A 22196-nucleotide genomic window follows, 5' to 3' on the forward strand; every position below is an offset into this window, starting at 1 on the left:
TATATTTTTTATTGTACCGACTTTAGTAATGATGATCGAGGCTGGGCCGAATATTCAATCGCTAAAATCTCGGTTCAGGGTGGATCAATTTGACTGAAATTTTCAGCAAATTGCCTTTACATTATCTAGCTTTTAACTATTATAGTGAGAACTGCCAGCTCTTTATCTAATCTCCCATAATGTATCTTTAATCTGAACAATATCTAAATATCTAAAGCCTAGGCCATAATCCACCGTACGTGTTTTGACAAACACAGGTCGTAGGATTTGGAAACTCGCAGACCAGTCGAAAGAAACCGGGTGAAGGACCAACAGTCTCTGCGGCCAGTCTGCGATCTTCTACAGTGCCGAACACACGAAAGTGACACGTTTGTCTCACGTTTGTCTCAAAAATTTTGTTGTACTTTGCCCCCCCCCCACATCACAAAATACAAAATAGCTATTTAATTTTTTCTTTACCCGAAAACAAGAACTGAGAAAAGAAAGATCCCTACCCCATACCCCAAAAATATATAATTCAAATATATCTAAATTTAATAACATCCAAACCAAGCCCTAATTAGATTAATTATGCACTAAATTGAAATACTTTCAGAAACTGAAAAGTGCTACAAAGTCATATTACAAGTGATTTGTGAGGCATCTAGAAATAACTAGCATACACAGAAAACTAACAAAAGAAAAATGCACTATTTTGCAGGAGTAATAAAATGATGTAGAACCTTTTCCTCAAACAAAATGAATATTTTGTACATAAAAGGAGCAAAGCATCAAGATTACAGGATTGAAAAATAAAAAAATATCAGAGAAAATCGCAAACATTAAATAATATGTACAAAATATATATAAATAATCACAAGTCAAAAGCAAGGAGGAGCCACTGTGGTTCAGTGAGTGCATTGGCCGAGAAATTTCAACTGGATTTTCCGACATAGTTCCCACACGTCAGTAGTGTAGGACATGGCAAGGGATAATTGGGTATAAGCCCAGAATTGAAACTACCCCCACTGCGTTTACTTTAAAGAACCCTTGACAATTGAATTATCTGACTCAATGACAGACCCTTCTGATCCAATGTGCGTGTGTTAACCATTCGGCCCTCCTGGATTCCCTTTAAACAACCCGTGACAGTTGAAATATTTGATATAAGAGTAGGTTGTAGGGCAGAATCACCATAATAACACAGAAAAGTAGGATATTAAACCCTATTTCATTTCATAAGCAAGGGAAAGTCACCTTAATGTAGGTCAAGGTTTTTTGTAATTCTGGGTATATTTGATCTACATTTGGTTTCTAGACTATGCCTATTAAATACTTTATGATTTCCGACCAAATTCTAAGTGATTTATATGTCACTTTACATTCTATATTATACATAAATTTCTGTAGAGAATTAAAATCTAATTGTGTTTGGGATGAATATTTAACAGTAAAAACAAAAAAAAATATTCAAAAATTGGGTCAAATGCATTCTTTTCCAGAATTATAAAATAAATTGATGCTTGGGATCTCTTGTTGTTATCATACATCAAATAATCTTCCAGCCTAAAAAATAAAAAGTAGGCAATAAGAATACTTTCTTACTATTTATGGTTCACAATGTTTAAATAAACAATTTATTTTGCCACATTGAGACTGAGTCTCTATTTTGTTTCATCTTTGGGTAACACTTATTGTGTCTTGTCCAGTAACAGACCCAGGCAGATTATTATATTTTATTTCCATCGACAACAAATTGGATATTACCTATTAAAATCTATTTGAAAAGTAAAATATTGTCCATTTTTATACTGCTATTTACTGTAAAAATACACATAGGGTCTATCACAACTTTAAGAAAATCAATGGATGTGATTGTCAAAAATCAAGAATGCCAAGACTTGAATAGGAGAGTCCTAGGCATTGCCCCAAGAAGAATAACTAGATTACCAATCAAGTGTATAGAACTAGTTGATGATTAAAAATACAAATATGTATGTTACTTACATTTTACCTGATTATCAAGCTCTGTGAGAAAAAGTTTCCATAATATGAATAGCCATTTCCAACTGTCTTGATCTTTCTGATGTAGTTAACTGAGAAAAAGAACATACTATGTTTTAGTTGACTTAAATCGATTCAATATTTAAATAGACGAAAGTTTTAATTTAATTAAATTGTATTGTAATGTGTTGGTTTGCTTTGTCACAGATGAGACAAAATGAAAAAATGAAATGAAATGGGGTTTGGCGTCCTACTGTTCAGCTTCGACTGGGCTAATGAGGTTGGGCATATGCCATACAGTGTGCCACGAGAGAAATTTTGCCGGGTACCGTGACCCTAAGGCCTACTCTTGTATCAAATTCTAACTGCCAGGGGCTCTTTTACATGCACGCCAATGTGTACACGGGACCACGTTTTTTTGTTCAATCTGAACGACTAGACAGCTGTCCTTGTAAGGCCCCCCGTACTGCATCGTCTTACTGCAAACCCGCGACCTTAAAAGATGCAAACCAGTGTCTAACCCACTTGGTCACCATGGGTCCCCACAGATGAGATAGTCATATCTACATGTATCTGGACATAAGTAAGATTCTGTCTGTGCACATACATGTGCTCTTTCTTTTCCCATATTTGGGTTTTTTGACTTATTTTATTATATGATCTTTGATTTGCTATGGCATCTAATATGGAAACTGAAAAATATGAATATGTGACATGTAATTAGATACCTTACCATATACAAACTGTGTGATATCTAAAACCATTTTAATCCCGAAGATCTTACCTAAACCATGAAAATCTGTTTTAATAACCCTTGTTTGTCATGTGACTGGAGAGTCACAGTAATTAAAAGAGAGCCATGTGGCTGTAGTGTGTAAGGCACTGGCTTGCTACCCGGGAGGTTGCGGGTTCGCTCCCAGTGTTGACCGAGAAAGCTCATTTGGATTTTTCAGCATGGATTCCCTGTCTAGTCGTCATGGTGGCTAAGTGGGTAAGACGCTGGCTCGCTAGCCTGGTGGTCAGGTGTTCGATCCCTGCATTGGCCGAGAAAGTTCACCCAGATTTTCCGGCGTGGTTTCCTCTTGTTAGTGATGCAGGACGGAGGGCCTGACAAGGACAGCTGTCTAGTCATTCAGATTGAACAAAAAAACGTGGTCCCGTGTACACATTGGTGTGCATGTAAAAGATCCCCTGGCAGTTAGAATTTGATACAAGAGAAGGCCTTAAGGTCACGGTACCCGGCAAAATTTCTCTCGTAGCACACTGTATGGCATATGCCCAACTTCATTAGCCCAGTCCTCCGTACTGCAATGTCTTACTGCAAACCCGCGACCTTAAAATATGCGAGTCAGTGTCTAACCCACTTGGCCACCGTGGTCCCCCACAGATGAGACAGTCATATCTACATGTATCTGGACATAAGTAAGATTCTGTTTGTGTACATACATGTACGTGTACAAATTTACTATACTAAACTGAATTTTAAATTTCAAAACAATGAAATGAAATGGAGGTTTATGTCACATCAGCTCCAACCGGGATATATTGTGCCAAACACATTATGGTGAGATTCTAAAATACCATAACAACAATCTTTTCTATTAGAATTGAACACTCACCCTCCAAAAACACCTATGAGAAAGCATAGGTGCTCAAATCACCATTTCTTCAGCTCTTTCTTTTTCCATATTTGGGTTTTTTGACTTATTTTATTATATGATCTTTGATTTGCTATGGCATCTAATATGGAAACTGAAAAATATGAATATGTGACATGTAATAAACTGTTTAAGATACCTTACCATATACAAACTGTGTGATATCTAAAACCATTTGAATCCCGAAGATCTTACCCAAGCCTTGAAAATCTGTTTTAATAACCCTTGATTGTCATGTGACTGGACTGTCACAGTAATTAGAAGAGAGTCATGTGGCTTAGTGTGAAAGGCACTGGCTTGGTACCCGGGAGGTTGCGGGTTCGCTCCCAGTGAACGAGAAAGCTCATTTGAATTTTTCAGCATGGATTCCATGCCTAGTCGTCATGGTGGCTAAGTGGGTAAGACGCTGGCTCGCTAGCCTGGAGGTCGGGTGTTCGATCCCTGCATTGGCCGAGAAAGTTCACCCAGATTTCCCGGCGTGGTTCCCCCTTGTCAGTGATGCAAGACGGAGGGCCTGACAAGGACAGCTGTCTAGTCATTCGGATGAAATGAAAAAACGAGGTCCCGTGTACACGTTGGCGTGCACGTAAAAGATCCCTTGACAGTTGGAATTCGATACACCGCAGTGCCGCTGTCCGGGCAAAATTTCCCTCATAGCACACTGTGTGGTGTATGCCTGTCTTCATTAGCCCAGTTCGGAGCAAAACAGTAGGACGTTAAACCCCATTTCATTTCATTTCTAGTCGTTTCAATGGAACACAAAACCTGAGGTCCCATTGGCGTGCATTTAAGCCGATAGTATGGTAGTTGGAATTTGTTGGCTGTAGCACCCGTGTCACAGTTCGACTGCTAGTTTGCGATACCCACTCGATATGAATGAGTGGTGATTGGCTAATGAATTCTAAAATCAGACGAATGCTTCGGCGAAGCGGACACACCACTCAAATACAATTTGGCCAAATATATCAAACATGTTTGATTCGGGCGTATGTCAGTGGATAAACTAGGTGAAGTTTAGCGCCAATTGATTCAGCCAAATCCTTTGGCTAGTTTATCCAGCACTGACGATTTAAGTTTGTACTTTCTTTATATGCAAATATCACATTTGAAAGAGGCTGTAAGCCTTCTTTCTTTATATGCAAATATCTTATTTGAAATAGGCCATTATTATGTGATTCCCCACTTGAATGTGACTAGGAATAGGGTCGCCTGTCCAGCCTTGTGGGTTTTCTCCGGGTCCTCCGGTTTCCTCCCTTTCCTAAATACCCCTAGGGTGTATTCGAAACAGTGTTCCGGTGCAGAGAACGTTCACGAACACATTCCCGTTCTCAAATCCCACACTACTTCATAGCTGGTGTGAGGGAGAACAAACATGGTCGACGTATTGATAACTGCTGAGAAAACAGCATCATGGGTGCATTTATTAATCTAAAAGTTTAATACTGTTCGAAAATTAGATGTAGTATGTGGCCAGTATAACATCAAGTAAGTTAGGTTGCCAGGCAACGAAACATATGCCCACAGCAGTTTAATCGTTTGCGCAGTCAACAGGGATTGTCGCATATTCATTCTTTTGTAGGTAATGTGGGCATTTACAAGAAAATTTCATACAAGATTATAATTTTCGTCGTTTGTGGGTTTACAAAGGTCGACGCATCGATAACTGCTGAGAAAACAGCATCATGGGTGCATTTATTAATTTAGAAGTTTAATACCGTTCGAAAATTGGATGTAGTATGTGGCCAGTATAACATGAAGTAAGTTAGGTTGCCAGGCAACGAAACATATGCCCACAGCAGTTTAATCGTTTGCGCAGTCAACAGGGATTGTCGCATATTCATTCTTTTGTAGGTAATTTGGGCATTTACAAGAAAATTTCATACAAGATTATAACTTTTGTCGTTTGTGGGTTTACAAAGGTTCTACAAACTGAAACAAGGGCCTTAATTGTTGAAATTTGACAGATTTTTTTGTTTTGTGTTTTACTAATTTAAATAATGCATACAATTTTCATACAAATCGGATGATAATTTTGTTGTTCGTGCGTTCACAAGGTTCGACAAAGTGAAACAAGGGCCACAACTCTAGACATAATTCACAGAAATCGCAGAAATTTAATAGACGTCTTCGTTTCACTAATTTAAAAGATTCAAATGAATTTCACAAAGTGAAACAAGGGCCATAACTCCAGAAGAAACTAACAGAAATTATTGAAATTAAATAGGATTCATCTCATTAAAATAAACAACATATCAATTTTAAAATAATCAGTTCTGTAGACGATGGACAAACCTACGGACGAGAGCGTATCAAAAGGTGATGTAATCGTCATCCAAAGAATTGAAAAGGAGTAAAACGGTGTCATAATTTATCAAAATTATGCTTAATAGCGAAGTAAATACTAAACAAGTTATCGTAACAGATTGTATGAATTTAATTCATCTTGTTACCATTGGATACCGTTCTCTCATGTTCGAGACTCATGAAAGTGTTTTCATGTTCTTCAGCCGTTCTCGAACCTGCGCAAACACTGTTTCTAATACACTCCTACGGTACGCGCAAGCAAATCATTCAAATAAAATTGAACAATATTAGCCTCGAAATTACCTAGCGCCAGTAAGTATAAAGGATCTATCCGACAAACACTAACAACAACTCTAGGTTGATTACATGTCATTTGGGACTCACATCATTTGGGACTCGCGTCATTTGGGACTCAAAAAAATATGACCACGACATTTGGGACTCCGGTATACGTCGTTTGGGACTCGGGTTAACGACGTTTGAGACTCGGGATAATTTATTAGAAATAGGCCAATTCAAACAAAACACGAAAGAAAATATTTATTAACATGAAACACGTGGTTGGTAAAAGGCTCAACCAAACGATAAAACATTAGTTGCACTTACGGTTCTTTGATAATCATCGTTTCTCATAAAAGTTTTATATTTATTTAAAACGAATAATATGCTGATGAATTTATTTGAAAATGACCTACACAAAAAACAAAATAAATATTTACACGACATGCAATCTTTTTTTACAAGCCCCTAGAAATTGTTAACGATAATCCGTGAGCTGCACGTTGACATGTTTGTCGTAGATGGCAATACCAATTGATAAATTAGTGCGTACAAGGCAAAGTTTTTTTGTGGAAAATATAAGAAATGGCAACGATCAAAGCGGGATAATTAAAGCTGATTAACTGATAATCCCAATGTTATTACAGTATGTTCAAAGAAACCTAACGGTTCTTTGGTGGATGAGGAAAAATGTGAGTTGTCAATCATCGAGAATGGCGGCCGTGTGTTATACCGTTTCACGAAAAAACATTAGCAGTGGTCTGTCAATCAAGCTCGTTTACTATTTATAACGCAAATTTTTCGTTTCGGTTAAAACAAAATATACGTCCATTTTAATTGGCCGAAGGATGTGTGACTAATAGAAATATGGCGGGCGGACAAACTGACCAAACAGTATATTTCGAGGTATTTGAGGTAAGCTAATTTAATATTATATCATAACTGCATGTGCATACTTGTGTTTCTGTGTGATTAAATATTCAAAAAATCATTCTTAGGATACAGCCTCGACACCAGTCAGCCCTGAATTGCAATGTTTGTTTTGTGTTCTGGGCGCCATTTTGAAAAAAAACTGACATGACCTATATAATACAATCCAGCAATAGTGAAGTCAATTTCCTTTAAAAGGGAATCCGAATTTGTTAATTTTCTGCAATATCACTTCGGTGGTAGCGGACGTTAAATAAAGCTATTTCACGTACAAAGACCTACAATAAAATCCAGGTGAATTGGGAAAAATATTAATGTATTTTCTTATTGAAGAGTAGCTATTTCAATTTGTAAATGCCCAGTCATCTTAGACAAATAATAATTCCAACTTCAAAACAGTTGTGTTTATTCAAATCATACTATGAATAATTGTATTTTTCCACTTGCATAATAATAAAAACTTGACTTTTATTATTTTATTTCTTCAGGCAAAGAACATGGAAAATTGGTAATTGCCTTGTATCACTGCTAACTATAAGGCACAGGGAGCCTTGGGCAGAAATGATAATAATATGGTTCTCAGATATGTTACTGTGTACAGACTGAACAAAAAATATATATACACTTGCTATTACATGTACATTATATCATTGGCAATAATAAGATCCAATTTTAGTTTTTAGTTACACACTGTTAACCACCAATAGATGAAAATAAATCATAAAATGTATTCAGCTCGACGTAAGACTTAAATAAATAGATACAGTTGGTTTAACTTGAATAGAAGTTTTAATTATCTATGCTGCATATATGCATATCTTTTTAGTTGATGTTCATATCGTCTTACGTATTTGTCAACATCAATGTGACCTTGTTCTATGTCACATTAGCCTATTCACGTTACCACGAATTTACTCACCACACCCTCGCATAGTTATGTATTTATTGTTTCACTTGACTAAAGAAACATTTTGTAGGAATGTATGCTTTTATAGATTGGACACTTGTTTGCAATATCATTGTCGGTTGAAACTGGCACTATACCTAAAGAATGACTGAACAAATAGCGGAGACGGGGTTTCAGCCGGCTGATTTAAATTATTTCTTTAAATACAGTAAAGCTTGAAATATGTCAGTTTTCCCTCTTTAGAATGTTTTTGTAAATAAGTTTTTATTGTAGTTTCCGTGGCGTATTCCCAATAAGCGTTAGAAACAAAGATATACACCCTTAATCCCGGTGCCGATAAATGTTGGGTTGTGTGGAACATGCTAACAAATCTCAGGTACGATATATGTTTGATTCTGGTTGAGAACAGCATGAGAGCAACATGATTGTTTTCATTGGAGATGAGACGCAAATATTCAAAGGGGTCAGACAAACTCTAAACCAACCGCGTTCCCTTCACTGAGTCCCTTCAAAGGAGGCCCTGTCTGTCTACCTGTGGAATAACATGCATTTGTATCTGTTAAATTTGTGTGGTAGACAGATTGATATTATTTATATAACGTCTTACCCCAAACAAATTGCAAAAGAAACCATGAAGTTTCTGAGAGCGATATTTCGTAATTAGTGTGCTTTAATGGTGGGAGAATAAATAATTAAATTTTTCAAACACAAACTGGTCATATATAAAATAGCATTTTCTGACAAGACCAGCGATAATCTCGTAAGATATGACTTTTACTATGTCTATTAAATGGTTTTCGACGTCTCTTCAAGGTCACCGTCTTGCGCCAAAGTCGTGAAACGCACCGTCGGGGGATTTGTTGGGGCCTGTCTCCCCCAGAAAAATTTCTAGAAATTTCAAGTCGGTCTTGCCTGGCCGTGAATACGGCAACCTGAAAGTGGTCGATTTTAATGTAGACATCTGAACTCCAATCAACAAATCAATCAACCAGGCTGTTGTCGTTGCATTCACATGACACCAGACGTGTCACCGATGAAACAAATATGCCTGAAACAAATGTCGCTGTTAGTGCGACCCATTTGTGACAATTTCAAGGTCCCAAATAATAGTCCTTTTTTACTATTAATAGTAATTCAATCAGTAAGTGCTATTTACCTTATAATAGTCGTCTTGGCTTTTACCCGACATTACACAAAACACCAATGGTAACTGTCGGGTGGTCTCTCCAGTCTTAATGAAGGCGTGTATGGAAAACAGCTGAGACCATGGCTTGTTCACCACCCGAAAAGTTGCATCCATATACCAAGTTTTTGCGCGTGCGAGTAGTTGCATCTGTCTATCAGTACAAAAAATGTGATGGCACCTTTCCCCAACTTTTACTCTTTTTTGATAAAATCCCGGTGCACTATGATCGATGAAATCTTCGTCAAGCTAAAACAAAAAATAAATAAAAAAGTACATTTAAGTACATGTTAATAAATAAATAAAATTGTACATTTAATTACATGTTAATAAATTCTTATATACATGGGTATTTAATTGCATGAGTACTTACGCTTGACGACACGTTAGTGGGATCTTTTGGTCGCAGAGTCTGTCGGGTTATTTATAGCGACCTTACAAGTGCTGCAATGGGTGGTCTGCTATGAATGGGTTCTTCTGCAGAACCGACACTGGATAAAACTCTCTCCGCTATTGAGGAACATGCCTTGGTAAAAACATTTCCTTTGGCTTCATGCTTTGCCTGTAATGATAAGATAAAACATATTAAACTACAAATATATTATTAGTTTATTTATATTTTATTTATTTATTTATATATTAAATTCATTTATTATTATAGAGTTAACTGGGTTAACTAGAGTTAATTATGCAGAATTAATATAACACAACATACACAGATGGCAATAGAATGAGACAGTATTCAGAAAAAGGGCGGAAGAAGACTACCTGTCCTACTTGATTCTAGGACATATATATAGCATGGACCTACTTGATTCGACCAATTTAATACAAGGAAATGAATGGCATAGTTTGTGTCAAGTGAATTTAGTGAACTTTAAACCCCATTTACTCGCCCTCTCTCTACAGAGATAAATACTTTTCGTGTTACATACAATAACAATTATTGGCCATTATTAAAAAAATATATTAAAAGGAAATGAAATTCTGTTACCTGTTTTTCTTTGTGTAATACATGCTAACATCAATGACTGGAAAAAAAAATAACGAAACTGTAGAGAAACTAGTGAATCATTGAAAGTCTAATATTAGGCCTACACATTGATGACATTGATATAAAAAAAAGGCTGATTTGTTTGTTGTTGTTTTTTTCTTTTACAGAAATAAGATTACATTTCAACTAAACAACTAACACAAAAGTTAGTATCTAGCTATAGTCCATGTCTGGATATACATTTCTCCTTTTGCCGAACGTCTATAAAAATCAAAGATGGCGGCCAATAATTGCAACCGGGTATTACTATAAAATCAAGACAGATTCTTACCTGCTGGTCCTAGTCGGGGGTTTCTTGCAATTATAAGTATTTGAACAACGGTGTAGCGCCGATTAGCTAATAATATTAAGCACGATTTCAGAAAAATTAAGACAGATTCATTAGATTGCTGAATTAGCGGAACACTTTTAGAACACATCAAAAAAATTTTCTTTGTGGCGCCATTATATAAATAGACTTCCGGTGCAGTCAGTGGCAGTAGTTCTAAATCTGACTGTTTTAACCGAACGAATTATTATATACATAGAAGCAATATATACATGCTAAATTAAATACACGGTTTTATTTTTTGTAAAAATTTACAAACCTGCGGTCTGGTATTCTATGTGACCATTATAATTTTTTTTAAAATATCACGGCTAAAGCACCCTGTTGATGCTAACTTCACTACATCTATCTAACCGAATGTCGCTGATATAATATCAAAGAAAGAATTTGTCGCAATGACTAAAGTATAGATACTTCTTCTTAGTTAGTTGTATTTTACGTCCGCTTCCACCGAAGTGATATCGCAGACAAAAAGTATAGATAACTTGGAGAACCATTATATCAATAAGTCGATTATGAGATACACGTGGATGATCAATTAAATTTGATTGGTTACTTTTCAGTTAACCAATACTGTCCAATTTCGATTACATCAACCAATTACATTATTAAGAGTTTTACTCATTTTTTTTGTTCATTGTACATTGAATCAATTTTCGAAAACACCAGGGTGCTGAAAATCACATGTACACTATATATTCATATGATCTATCAGTTTATTGGGTCAATAAAAAAAGACAGACATTTTAACTTTACAGACAACTTAACATCAATTAACATTCAAGTCTGTCTGGCAATTGTCTGATTAATTGGTACTCACACCCTTCCAGTGAAGAACAGCATGTGATTTTCGAGATGTGAATTAAGCCCTTTATTACTTTTCTTAAAACTTGACGACTCCCGAATTCAGACTTTGTATGGAGTTTTTTTTTTAAAAAGAAAACAAATCTTGGAAGGTACACATTACTTGTGTTAATGATATGAAAAAAACACAAGATTTTATAAATCGACACAAGTTTGTGTTAATGCAATGCAAAACAACACACAACTTGTGTAGATTAGTTTCAACACAAGTACTTGTGTTGAGATCCAACACAAGTGTTTTTTCAGTGTAGAATAAATGTTCCTCGTAGTGGCAGGCACGGCGGGTGGTGAGCTAGGCTTAAGCACAAATAAAAAGAAGTTGATGGGTTCAATCAGATTATACACTGCTTTTTGCAAGTGGATAAACCTGCATTCGCAGAATTACTCTTTCCAAATGTGCATTTAATTAAATGGTGCTGAAGCCTTTCGGTTTCTGTATGTGGTCTGTAAAACATCGGGTGGTTGGATGGCCGAATGGTTAGCACGTGCGCGCTGTATCATAAGGCCTGGCATTGAGTCAATTGGCGTGGTTTCGAATCCCCTGTTGTACGTGACAAGGAGTAGGGTCGCCTGCCCAACCTCGTGGGTTTTCTCCGGGTCCTCCGGTTTCCTCCCACTGCTAAAGACCCCTACGCACAAGCCAATTATTGAAATAAAAAAAATAAACCATATGTTAGTCCCGAAATGAACTAGTTTGTGTCGAGTGGGTGTTAAACCCCATCTCTCTCTCTCTCTCTTTTTTTTCTCTCTCTCTCTCTCTCTCTCTCTCTCCGTAAAACATCAGTGGCTTTGTTAGTTTAGTTGTAGTCCGTATCCTTCTGTCGTTATTGAATAGTTTCAGTAGTTGTCAAAGCCTTGGATCGCGTTTATCAATCATATGACATCTCTAATAGACCTACCGTTAATCTCTTACGTCGGGAATTCTTATTACGGAATATCGTCGAGTTTTCTGATAATATTTTTCTTGCTCAGTACATAAATTGAAGGGTTTTGTTATAACGCACGAAAGGAGTAATTATGGATATGTATATGACTAAGAGTAAGAACTTTGTGCTACATATCTCCCCATCTCGATCTTAAGATTAAACCAAAACAAAATTTAGAATGCATGACAACGTTATTTGAGCTTATTACTGTTTTTCTAAACCCTTTCCACCTTTGGTATTAATGTGCCAATTTGAAGGATATACTTGATTAGATTGCCCCATAATTCTTGTTTTCTAACTACGTAGCAGAAACACAAAAGCCATCTGGCGAACAATTAGACTTTTAAATCGTTCGGGATAATACTGTCTGGAACAGATGCCTTGAACACAATGACACAATTGCTCCGTTTAAATGTGTCGTTTGGTAGTTTTCAAAGAATGCTGTCACCTGAATAGATATGGCGTTACTAACCAGTGTGAGGAAGTGCTCAATAACTTTCATAAAATTGTCTATGGTATAAAATAAGAACTATTATTTAGATGCAGTGAACTTATTGATCCTAGCTGGTTTTGATAATATATTGATATTGACATTTCAACTATACACTTTGTTCTAAACACCTACGCACTAATTAAAGACTATCATCCCACATGTATGGACAATGTACATAGATATGAACGGTATATATTTATACCAGTCCGCTAAATTAAGAATAATTCCCATGAATAACCGAACGATTCGATCCCCGCGATATTTAATAAAAGATTCTTACACATTATATCGATTACTTATTGATAATTCAAAATCAATACACAAACTGTATTTTTTCTGGCGCTATAATATTAGCAAATTAATTACAACCTTTAGTCACAACTTATCATAATATGTTAACAATATTCTATTGCATTTAAGTGATTCGTTATAGATGAATCAAATTAATACACCGGCTTTTTTTAGGGCTGAATTATTTATACTGAAATTATTTCTTCTGCAGTGACAACATATCATTTCGTGCCATTATGTGCTGTCATAATAAACTTAGATTAAACTGTAAATATCGTGTGTTGGTAATAATCAATATCTATAATATGTTTGTGTCAGATTTTTAAATTTTTAAACAGCACCTTTCTTATTTAATGATAAACATTGAATGATCTACACATAATTAAGAAAGAGGATGGAGTTGTTTATCTGGGATGTGTTTATCATCTTATGTACCATCTATCCACGTCTGCTAATAACCATGCAGACGACATGGTATATCAGTAATTTACGTCACTCCTATTGTTCTGTTTACAAGACAAAACAATCCCATTATTAGCACGATTACTGTGTAAAATAAAAACTTGGACTAGAATACTGTCTCCTCCATTGATTTGTTGCTGTTTTTCCCGATGCCGGTAATAATAAACTTGAGGTGATGATGACAGTCCGTCGATAAGACGTTACCACTGTCCTCATTAGGCGCCGATTTAACAATAGTTTTACACATCACTGGTATTTCGTGGATTATTCGTGTATGATTTTATGGTAAAATTATTCATTAGGAAAAGTGGGGACCCTGTAGATAATTCCAAGATTTTCATGAATGACGTTTATGGCATTACTAAGATAGCTGTGACTAGCGTGTAATCTCTAGATAGATTCGATACCGTAGCAACAACCTTGATATTGATGGTTTATCTAAGTACACCCAATCAATTGCTTCTATTAAGTCTGTTGCCAAATTAAACCAGGGGAAAGTCCTATAATTACAAATTTTCAAAAAGATATATGTTTGATGACGGTGTAATTTAGATATTAATTCGAAACTCGTGTATATAAGTGGCATTGGCCTAGATATTAAAGATAACAGAATTGTCAATATTGCTAGAATTTGTACTCTGAAATTGGAGTAATTAGCCCAATCATGCTATTACAAAACAGACACTATTGGATGTAGTCTGGTGTTTAATATGTCTCTTAATATGTCAATCCTTTGAATACCTAGTAGCCTCCTGGGTTCCTGAACAAGTGAAGTTCGCTGTCGTATTGTGGGCACAACTGCGCTGCTACCAGCCGTTGTTGTCTGGACGTAAAGTGTTCAAAGCGCCAATTAGAGATTTCATAACCGGGTTCGAGTTGTGAAAACGTCGACTTGTATTTAGTAATACAAGACCTGATACCACCTCTTTATTTGAGGCATGTCTATCTTTAAACTATTTCGTTATACTTTTTGTATAATGGATGTCTTCATCTTGTCAGGTTAACCTGATTACTTTGATTTCTTGTATTACTATAGTGTTTATATGTGTTGTTATTTGAGTCACGTTTTAATCAGTACTAATACAGTCTGTAAATAGATTTGATAGTGACAGATTAACAAAATAGTGATAGTGATAATTCATCTACTGACTTCTTGTCTCCTGATGATACTAATACTGACCCCGAAACCTCTATAAAATGACCAACACTGAACACACGATCTGTGTGATACGATCTGTGCGACAAATTTCTTCCGACCTATATTTAGGCCTCTCAATCATCTGAAATGTTTTTTAGGTCACGTGAATAAAATAAATAATAAGACTAATTCAGAATGGTAATATTTATGACATTTTTGTATATAAAAATGAAATATATATAAGGATAAGGAATTAGGCTACGGTGCTGGCCCAGAGTTCACAAAGCATTCTCAGACTTGAGTTAAGAATTTACTCAAAATTGTTCGCCTTATTTTAACTAAAATATAGCCCTTTATAAACCTCTTGTTGTTTTAATTTATCAAGTTAATCAATAGGACACTAAGTGCAAAGTTTTGTGTTTCTGGATGAAAGATATTTCTCATAAATAGTGATTGAAAGTTGAGTAAATTCTTAACTTAAGTCTGAGAATGCTTTGTGAACTTGGGGCCTGGTTTAGTGCAAAATTGTCCGAGGATACAACAATCTCCCTCTGAAACATTTAATACCAGTTCCCAAATGACATCTGGGTGGAATATTTGATATATTTAACAATATGTGGTTTGGTGTCGATATCCATCTGAATCCCAAGAAGAAACACCAGATGTTGCATGTCCGTTCACCTACGTTATGAGTTGACCATGGTGACATTTTGGCATGACCAATAAAACCGAAGTAAAGATTAAAATCATTGTTCGAAGATCTGTATCAAAAATTATTTAATAAGACATTTCTCTTTTTTTGTTTTTAAGCAATGGCATGATGAATTTTTACGGTGGAATAAGTCAGATTATGGGGGTGTAGCGGATATCACTGTTTCTCAAAATGAAGTTTGGTTACCGGATTTACTGGTTGAAAATACGTAAGTTTTAGTACACATAAAATTAATCGCATGAATTAATATCATTATAAACACTAGATACGTATCGATAACATATCCTGAATTCTATCGTAATCAGTATTTTGTGCAGTCATTACTGACTGCTCCAGATTTTCCGGCGTGGGTTTTCCTTGTCAGTGATGCAGGACGGAGGGCCTAACAAGGACAGCTGTCTAGTTGTTCGGATGGGACGAAAAACCGAGGTCCCGTGTACATATTGGCGTGCACGTAAAAGATCCCTTGGCAGTTGGATTTCGATATAAGAGTAGGCCGTAGCGCCGCTGCCCGGGCAAAATTTCCGTCATAGCACACTGTATGGCGCATGCCCGTCTTCATTAGCTCAGTTTAGGAGCAGAACAGTAGGACGTTAAACCCCATTTCATTTACTAACTGCTTCAGCCCTAAATGCACCAGCCTCATACATTAAACGAAAACGGCAATATCCCTCACTTTGGTAGTTCCGAGTGGCCTTTGTAAAAGCACTCGTGTTATTGGGATCAGACCGGATTTCCTAGTTAGACTGAATATCCGCTAAGAATGTGATGTAACAGATTCAAATAGATTCATGTAACAAAATGACGCTTCTTATCTGGCAACTAACAGAATCAATAGTCGGGGTTGGGGCGTATTTGTTTCAAATTCTTTATGACATATCGTCGTAGAATCCAAGGGGATTTCTTGAAATCTCACCACTATTGTTTTATTTCAGAGCGTTAAATTTTGCTGCACTTGGTAACTCCGCCATGTTGATAAGTATTGATCACAACGGAAGGATATATTGGGAACCAGGAATAATGACAAAAACTATCTGTGAGGTCAACATTGGAAAATATCCATTCGATTACCAAGCATGTGAAATTAAATTCTTAACCTGGATGCACACTAACAAAACGTTAGGCATATTTCCTGGCTCGGAGTATATTAGTTTGGATGCCTGCATCCCCAATGGCGAATGGGATATAACATCTGCGACTTCCGGGGCTTATTCATACCCTAGTACCTACAGACCTGGTTATGCACATACTGGTGTAACGTTTAAAATAGAATTAATGAGAAAGCGAACGTTTTATGTGTTAAATACTATAGTTCCTGTTGTGTTATTATCCTTTCTCAATGTTCTGGTGTTTCTTCTTCCGGCAAGTAGTGGAGAAAAGATGGCACTGGCGGTAACTGTACTGCTTTCGTTTACTGTATATCTGAGCATTGTTAGTGAGGTCATGCCTAAAACTTCAGAGAGCATATCTATACTAGGTAATTTGTATTTCCATGTTCTTAAAAAATCTATAAAAATATATCAAAATTCTCATTGAATATTGATTAAATTCACTAAATGTGTAAGAGAATGTAAGGGTACCGCCCCCCCCCCCCTCCACACACACACACACACCACACACGTCTAATCCACATTATAGGCCTATGCATTTAACTGGCATTACAGTTTTAATAAATTCAATTCTTATGAATGTTTAAGTGGACGTAAGGGTATCATTCTTCCTACCGTCCAATTCACATGAAATACTGTTGTAAGAGGGACCGTAGTTTTATCTTTAACAGCCCATTATTTGTGCTAGTCTATTCATAGATTTTGTCAAAAACAATTTGCTTCTAAATTAATAACACCTAACGTAGATGAATCGTTATGATGAGGTGTGTTAATTGCAACGTCGACAGTCAATCATTCATCACGAAACTATTAAATATTTGATTGGTTTCTACCATCAAGAATCCCATTTTTAATTTAACCCCCGTTAGTGAATTTAGATTAAGCGTACTTTGGAATGGAAGGTCGTGTGTGCATGACCTCCGTTTTTTGTATCTATATTTTCCAGCCAGATTAATTTAATTCTTAGACATACTGCAAAGAAACATTTAACCGATTAACAATCATTCTCCAGGGACTAAATTAACTGCTATTTCAGTAAGTTCTAACAAGGTTATTCCAACCTGTAAATTGGAGAAAGGTCAAATTCAATGGCGCAGGCATTGCTTTGTACTTTTGTCCTTTCCTCGCTTGGGAGGACCTTCACACCAACTCTTAAACCTACATTTAAAAAAAATAAATTATGCGGTCACTCATAAAAATTTATATTTAGGGTGCTGATATTAATCAATGACCAGCCATTCGATTTGTGGTATCAACAAGAACAGTATCTGATATTTATTTTTTGTTTGTTTCAGCTGTGTATCTAACATTATTGCTGACCTTGAGTACTATGTCGGTATTGTCGTCTGGTGTGGTTATGAACATGATACACCAAGATGCCAACAAACCAATCCCTCCAATGTTAAAATGTGTTCTCTGCTGCCGCAAAAAATACAGAAATCGAAATAAACGAATCAAATCTCTGAAGCGACGTGAATATGAGAGAAACGGCGACTGCAGTAAAAGAATACCAGACGCAGACTTGAAACACTTCTCAGAGAATTCGTCTACCACTAAGGTAGAGATAAAGGCGTCTGGAGAAAATGGACGAACAGAGTTATCTCCCTTGTTTGAAACAACGCTTGAGGAGGACGATTTCACATGGGAGGAAATTGGAGGCGCCGTGGACAATCTCCTTTTTTGGGTATTTCTATTTATAACTATAGGCGCCACAAGCACAGTGTTAGCCATGTTTTCTTGGTAATAAGATTATCGTGTGGGAAAATAAGTGACTTGCCGTGGGGTTTGATAAATATTTGAACGATACAGAAGACGTCCTTCAAATTCAAAACGTCGGACATCCCTAAATCGATATGAACAACTTCTCCTACTGTGTGAGCTGTTTAAGGGCGCTTTATAAATACCATAACCAACTAAACGGTAAACTCAAAGAATTAATTTAAATCATCGAAATGCGTTGAATTTATATATCAATATAAATAACTCTATCGGATAAAATAAGTGAAATGCGAGTGCCACTTATCGTGTTTGGGATATTTGTAAAATAATTATTTACTCTACCATGAAATGCGCTTGCTACTTATCATCGTTATATTTGTAAAATAATTATGTACTTTACCATATTTAGTGCCGGAAAACGATGCCACTGTGCACAACTATATGTACCAAAGATCTGAATTCACAATTTATTCACGATGCAAACAACATCATAATTATCAAATCTGAAAAACAATTTGTAATATCAAAGTTAGAAAATGACATAGATGGCGAGAAATCGATTGAAGAACTGTCAACTCTAGTGAATGAATTCTAGCGCCATCACTGCCGGTGGTTTCTTTGAATTGGTATATGGTAGGAAAATCAAGATGTTTAAATTCATGAATGTCATCGCCTCTATCAACTTATGTTTGTAGAATAATTAGCAGGTTTATATGTCGTACATGTATGTAAAATAACCCACATAATAATAAAACGGGAAACGAGAGGAGGAACGCCAACACTCCCTTAAAAGAGTAGCAGAGGCTGGACTAGCCAGTAGATCAGGGACGTAACTAGCTCAGAGCAACGAGGGGGCTGGAAGTGTTCTCAGCGGGTGCTGTAAAACTGACGGACAATGTATATCTATTCTTTTTATGGGCGACAATTTTTTCACAGGGGTGTGTGTGTGTGTGTGTGGGGGGGGGGGGCTGTGGCAGATCTGTGTAGAAATTAGAGGTGATTTATTCATGTGCATAAAGTTTCGGGTTAAAAGACCCTTTATTTAAGGATAAATATCTAATAAGAAAACTGTTGATAATAAAATAAATCCTTAATGGTTTAAACATTTGTATATATGTAAATATAATATCAGTTTAGTAATAACATATTTTACAATCCCTCTAAAAATAAAAATTTTACTTTTATCATGAAATTTGAATGTGCACCAGAAAGAAAAGAAATTTAGGTCAATATATTATGTGCAATTATTTATTAATGGTAACATGTATATTCTATTGTTTATGTGTTGTATTGACTGTACATACAATATAAATTCAGATCTATACATATTTACTGTTATCAAAATTTAAATAATATACATTATATATATGTATATGGTCTTTATGTACATTAAACATATTTAAGAGTTTTCTATAATTCTTGTTTTACCTTTACAGTTTATATTCACACTAAAGAAGTCCCACATTGCGCGGGGTTGGATGGCCGAATGCTTAGCACCAACTAACCATGGTTAGCACCAACTGGCGTGGTTTCGATTCCTCGATTGTACCTGACTATGAGTAGGGTCGCCTGTCCAACCTTGTGGGTTTTCTCCGGGTCCTCCGGTATCCTCCCACTGCTAAAGACTCCTACGAGCAAGCGTATTATTGAAATAAAATTAGACTATATGATAGTCCCGAAATGACCTAGTTTGTTTCGAGTGGACGTTAAACACCCCCCCCCCCTCTTTCTCTCATTAAACCATGCGAAAAATTAAATTAATACTGCTAAATCAATACTAAATTGACATTTCGAAAGTCAATTCCAATACTAATAAAATTGTGTTATACAATCCCCCCCCCCCCCAATCCTAAAATAAGAAAAAAATACCTATTTAAATTGAAAATAAAACAACCCAAATTAAGCATTGAGACATTCGAAATATATAATAACAAAATCGTTCCCCCCACTCCCCAATAAAGCTATTTAAATTTTAAAAAAAACCAATTACCCTAAAACAAGAACTGAAAATATAATAGATATGTACATAAAAAAAATGAAACTTTTGTACATAAAAGGTGTGCTCATTGTATAATAAAAGCACCAAGATATTAGATTATTAAAAAATAAATGAAATAAAAATATCAGAGAAAATGGCAAATAATGAATAATATGTACACAATATTTATATACAAGCCAAAAGCAACTTTTCAGTTCAAATTCTTAGGTTTAGGACTATAGTGCAGTCTATACAGTAAAACAATATCTAGTGAGGGCGCGGTATTTGACATGAAGCAAATAAGCCATTAAAGAAAGCAATGGCGACAGATACCTTTTGGGTTACCACAATAAGAGTCTTATTTCCGGATTTATTAAAGAATTTGATGACTTTATTTTGAGAATGTAAGGTTCTTTCATTGGTATCAAAAATTTCTAACTAATTTTCCAAGGATGTTGCAGTCTCTGAAAAATATAAAAGCGGTGATTATAAGACACTTATAGACGAATTGAGCGTCGATTTGTTTTTTTACTTGGCATACCAGGTTCAAGTGTGTGTTTTAATGGCCAAAGAGGAGTTATTAGATGGCACAATAAAAGTAAAATACTGAGTCTAGGGAAGGACTAACATGTATGGCTTCATGTGAATGCAGGTGCAAGGGGGTGTATTTGAGTCTAGCATCTTTATTGCCTACTCCCTTTTCATATTCACATTATTATGGAATCTTATTCATGCATCACCAATTTGCACACTGAACCGAATGACCATTTTGATGAGTCTAGAGCACTCTATACCTTCCCATAGTGTGTAATGTTACATGGCATTTACCAATTATCCATGCTTCTTGGCCTGAAAGTTAAGATTAAGTCGAGTTTCTATTATTACGTAATTGGGTAAATTAAATTTTCGATGGAATGATTTGAATAAATACAACATATACTGCTATCATGAGTAGAAGTGGTTTGAAGTTTGAATTATTAATTCTCTAAGACAACTGGGCATTTATAAATAGCTACTCTTCTCTTCTTAGTTTATAAAGAAAAATGCATGAATAAGTTTCCCAATTCACCTGGATTTATTGTAGGCCTATGTCCGAATTCACGTTTCCCTTTAAAGCATTTAGGAAGCACTATTTCGCTTTGCAATGTTGGATTATCTTACTAAAATCTACGCAGTCTGACAAATGGAACACAATTAGTTGTTATCTACTATCTAGGTCATGTCCTTTTCTAAACAAAAACTAAGATAGCGTTCAACATTACTGCAATTCAGGACTGACGGGTGTCGAAGGCAGAAGTCTAATAATGATTATTTGAATAACTAATCACACTAAAACACACTTGTGCACATCAGGATATGATAGACTATTGAATTAGTCCAGCTCACTCAAATACCTCGAAATCTACTGTCAGTTTCCCCGCCCGCCATATTAGCCAAACGTCCTTCGGCAAATTACAATTAGCGTATACATGTAGTTTGTTTGAACCGAAACGAAAAATATGCGTTACAAATACATTGTATTACAAAATACAAAAAAATCACAAACCTGATAATCTTGTTTTCTGAAAATACTTTTTTCACAACAATATCACTTTTTGATACCGGACTATGTAATCAATCGATACTAATCCAGGATGGATTGTTCCCTTCCACCGGAGGTGATATCGCAAAATACTGAAAAAAATATTTCTTACTTTTTTTCAGAGTAATTCATTTTAATTGGTTATTTGCAGGTAAGCAATAAATCTCCAATTTCGATTAATGAACCAATTAAATTAAATAAAAAGATGACCTCAACTATTTCCATGCCCATTCAGAAATTTTTAAAAACCTAAATATAACACTATAGTTCTAAATTTCACATCCTATGAGAATTTC

The 22196-nt window shown here is 35.7% G+C and overlaps 1 protein-coding gene and 1 long non-coding RNA gene across 3 annotated transcripts in view; one reads left to right on the forward strand and one right to left on the reverse strand.

Annotated features, from left to right (window-relative positions):
* Positions 1-19273, forward strand: part of LOC126815827 (acetylcholine receptor subunit alpha-L1) — an 84158-nt gene extending 64885 nt beyond the window's left edge. Inside the window, exons 4-6 of the mRNA XM_050541800.1 lie at positions 15611-15720; positions 16448-16989; positions 17917-19273. Coding sequence (XP_050397757.1) covers positions 15611-15720; positions 16448-16989; positions 17917-18365 — 1101 coding nt within the window. The 3' untranslated portion in view covers positions 18366-19273. The remainder of the gene's footprint in view (positions 1-15610; positions 15721-16447; positions 16990-17916) is intronic.
* On the reverse strand, positions 421-9480 carry LOC126815836 (uncharacterized). Of its 2 annotated transcripts, XR_007678077.2 has the most exons (4): positions 9218-9480; positions 3603-3735; positions 1987-2075; positions 421-1545 (listed from the first exon to the last, which is right to left on the reverse strand). It is a non-coding gene; the product is annotated as an uncharacterized LOC126815836 (long non-coding RNA). The 2 variants fall into 2 exon arrangements; XR_008787536.1 differs by lacking the exons at positions 421-1545; positions 1987-2075 and adding an exon at positions 2595-2675 and having other exon boundaries at positions 9218-9468.
* Positions 19274-22196: the final 2923 nt, after the last annotated feature.

This window comes from Patella vulgata, chromosome 3 (genome assembly GCF_932274485.2).
Source record: "Patella vulgata chromosome 3, xgPatVulg1.2, whole genome shotgun sequence".
In the NCBI taxonomy this organism is placed as follows: Eukaryota; Metazoa; Mollusca; class Gastropoda; family Patellidae; genus Patella; species Patella vulgata.